The sequence below is a fragment of the Helianthus annuus genome, chromosome 17, assembly GCF_002127325.2.
Source record: "Helianthus annuus cultivar XRQ/B chromosome 17, HanXRQr2.0-SUNRISE, whole genome shotgun sequence".
Classification (NCBI taxonomy): Eukaryota; Viridiplantae; Streptophyta; class Magnoliopsida; order Asterales; family Asteraceae; genus Helianthus; species Helianthus annuus.
The window spans coordinates 76,850,241-76,853,834 of NC_035449.2; the positions used below are offsets into that span (position 1 = coordinate 76,850,241).

General features: G+C 44.0%; 1 protein-coding gene across 1 annotated transcript; it reads right to left on the reverse strand.

Moving 5' to 3' along the window:
• Window positions 1-281: 281 nt before the first annotated feature.
• On the reverse strand, window positions 282-704 carry LOC110924431. The gene has a single exon (XM_022168438.1). The coding sequence runs from the start codon at window positions 702-704 to the stop codon at window positions 282-284; it is 423 nt and encodes a 140-aa protein (XP_022024130.1).
• Between the last annotated feature and the right edge of the window lie 2,890 nt (window positions 705-3,594).

A 3,594-nucleotide genomic window follows, 5' to 3' on the forward strand; every position in this document is an offset into this window, starting at 1 on the left:
ATGCCCCATTGCTGGAAGGGCCATGCGGTTGTGACTGGAACTAACACGTTTTTGGGGCGCATTGTCTTGGGCGCATGTCTTTGGCATCCACTGCACTTCCTCAACTCTTTCACTGCGTCTAAATGCATTCCGGGCCAGTAGTACCCGGCATTCATCACCTTTGCCACCACCATTCTTGGCCCGGCATGTATACCACAGATTCCTTCATGGACCTCCCGGATCAAGTAGTTTGCGTCTTCAGCGTCTACGCATCTCAGCAATGGGCCAATGTATGACTTTCTTTATAAAATTCCATCGGCCATCTGGTAGTGCTCGGCCTTGTATTGGATTTTTCTTGCCTCCGCTTTGTTTTCGGGTAGTATCCCGGACTGAAGGTACATGATTATTGGGGTCATCCAAGACGTTGTCCCTGTCTGGATGACGCATACTTCCCGAAGTGGGACAGATGGGTTGCTTAAAACTTCTATGCGCACATCCTTTGCAAGGTGTTGAAAGCTTGTAGATGCGAGTTTACTCAGCGCGTCTGCTGGTTTGTTCTCGCTCCTGTTTATGTGGTGCACCTTGTAGGAATAGAAGGTTTGCAGCAACGTTTTTGCTTGGCCCAGATAGAGCGCCATTACATCTCCTTTGGCTTCGTACTGGCCGTTGATTTGCCCGGCTACTAACATGGAATCCACGTGCGCTTCGATATGCTTGACTCCCATTTTGATTGCTAATCTTAAGCCCGCAAGAAAAGCTTCATATTCGGACGATAGCTTAAGGTGTAATCATGTTCTGCCTTTGGGTTGTACCCTGCGCGCTTAGCTGGTTTGTACGACTCGTGTTCTGGGTGTAGTCTGTTGAACGCTGTGCTTTCTTTGTATGTGGGTTCTTCCTCTTCGTCTTCCCATTCATTGTTCATATTGCGCGCGCCCAGGCGGCTTTGAATCGGCCTTCATTGTAAGTTGGAGTGCTGCACATAATTGCTTTCTGTTTCACCGTAGGTATCGCGCGTGACGTGCGCGCTGGGCTTTCTGATGTTTGGTGCAGGTCCTTTTTCTGGGCGTAAAGTCCATGCATTGATCTGCTGAGTCGTGTGTGTGCTCAGAGATCGTTGCGGTGGAGTAGCGAATGCCGACTGATTAGCTTGTGCCTGTAGCAAAGCTTGTTGTGCGCTGAGCTGCGTATAGACGAGGTTTATAGACGCCATTTGTTCGGCATACAGGAAGCCAGAGTTTTTCCTTCGGGTAGCCCTAGAAGTGCAGAGAAATTTAGTTGTGCTTGATCTGATGGGGCTGAGGGGCCAGCTCCATGGCTTGGTGTTTGCACTGGTGGGGGTGTTTGTTGGACTACCCCTGGTGGAGTTTGAAAAGTGGCTCCGTTTGTGGTTTGAGTGATGACTAGCGGGAGCTTGGAAAATGGGCCCAGTTGTGGTTTGGCTAGCAACCCTGGACGCACTTCCAAAAATACTAGGAAAATCATTGTTTGTCTGCCCTTCCTGAATGATTTCGTTCTTTGACCCCTTTGGACGTGTGTTGTGTCCGAAACGAGCTCAAAGGAAGAAACTTCTCCATCTATGTAGTGTGAAGGGTTTTGTTCAGCCATTTCTACGAGTGTTTTTCGAAAAGAAAAGAGATGAGATTGGTTTTGCAAAAAAGCGGATGGCGCCAATGATGAAACGCAGGTTAACACTGAGGTTAATCTGTGGGGTTATTTCTTCTGTGGGTTCAATCTCCTTTCTTACTCGCTGAAGTGACCTAGAACCTACAAAACAGCAACACCGTTAGTCTCGTTAAGAGGGGAATATGGGGGTTTCCCTCTTAACCAGGCTCCGGCGTGAGAATAAGTACTGTTCTGAGGGAGAATAAACTGTGTGTGTTTAGTGTGTGAGAATAGAGAGCCCAAAGATCCTGAACCTGAATGATGAAGGGTCCTATTTATAGCCGGAGGGTGAAGGAGGGAGGAGCAGCTGTGCCAGCTGTGGATGCGCGCCAGCTGTCCGACCAAGGGGAATATCCTCTTGGTCTGCTCTGCCATGGCCGGTGTAGTGGTACACGTGGCGCGCTTACGTTTGTCCATGCTGGAAACCTTGTACTGGCGTTGAGCACATCTAACCGGACCCTAAATCTGGTTGAGGGGTTGTGTCGCTTTAAACTGCGAGACAGGATGGTCGGAGCGACGGTGGTTCAATGGCGGCGTGCTGCAGACCGCCGATCTTTCTCTACAGTATACCTCTGCTGATGTAACTTTCACGTACTGCTGGTGGAGGGGAGAGTTCTGGTGGTGGAGGGGAGATGGTGGAGGTGGGTGTTTAGTGGTGGAGGACTAAAGATGGTGGTGGTGGTGTTCAGTGGTGGTAGAGGTGAGATGTTGGTGGGTGTTTGGTGGTGGAGGAGAGATGGTGGTGGTGCTTGTGGTGGTGGTGGTGGTTTACGGAAGAAGAAGAATTGGTGGTAGGTTAGAAGATATATTGTTTTATTTTTATTTTTTTAACAAGTAAGGGTATTATCGTCTTTTAATACATACTTAACTAGATATTTAATATAGGTTAGTGATAAGGATCACCTGAGTGCAAAAATTACAATGACCGGGATTAAGTGTGTAATTATTGAACCACAGAAGACATTCAAATCTTTATAATTAATAATAATAAGCTTGTACACCAAAAATCAAGTGAAAATGATAAGGGAAATTGCATTTTTATTTATGGCTAATATCTACACTTTAATGATTTTTTATTGCATATATTAGCAAAAATACTAAAAATATTATCTCCCCCCCCCCTCTTTCTCACATTGTCCAGTTTCGTTCGTCTCCCCCTCCCCCGCTAACACTGCATCATCACTGCAACACATACCTCCAAAAACCACCCCATCGTCGCATGCCGCTCCCACCATCACAATAACCACCATCAAAGACCCGCACAACCACGAAACCCTTATGTTCTATTGGGATTTGAGCATAGATCCATTTGTTTCTATGGTGGTGGTGGTTCTTTAGATGACTATTAAGGGTTTTACATGGTAAATACATATGATCTGCCCCTAATGTTTTGATGTTTCAAAACAAATTTAACAGGTGATGGGTGTTTGTTGTTACAGGTGGTGGTTGTTTGGTAGTTGATGGTGGCGATGTAGTGGTGGTGATGTAAAGAGGGGAGGAGCAAAAGAGACTGTGTCTTAATAATAATAATAGTAATAGTAATAGTAATAGTAATAGTAATAGTAATAGTAATAGTAATAGTAATAGTAATAGTAATAGTAATAGTAATAGTAATAGTAATAGTAATAGTAATAGTAATAGTAATAGTAATAGTAATAGTAATAGTAATAGTAATAGTAATAGTAATAGTAATAGTAATAGTAATAGTAATAGTAATAGTAATAGTAATAGTAATAATAATAATAATAATAATAATAATAATAATAATAATAATAAAAGTAAACTGCCATTTTGGTCCCTGTGGTTTGGGCACTTTTGCCATTTTAGTCCAAATCTCAAACTTTTTACATCTGGGTCCCTTTGGTTTGTATTTTGTTGCCATTTTAGTCCAAAATCCAAAAACCCTCTATTTTGACTGTTGAAAACTGATCATTTTGTCCTTTAGTGCAGGGG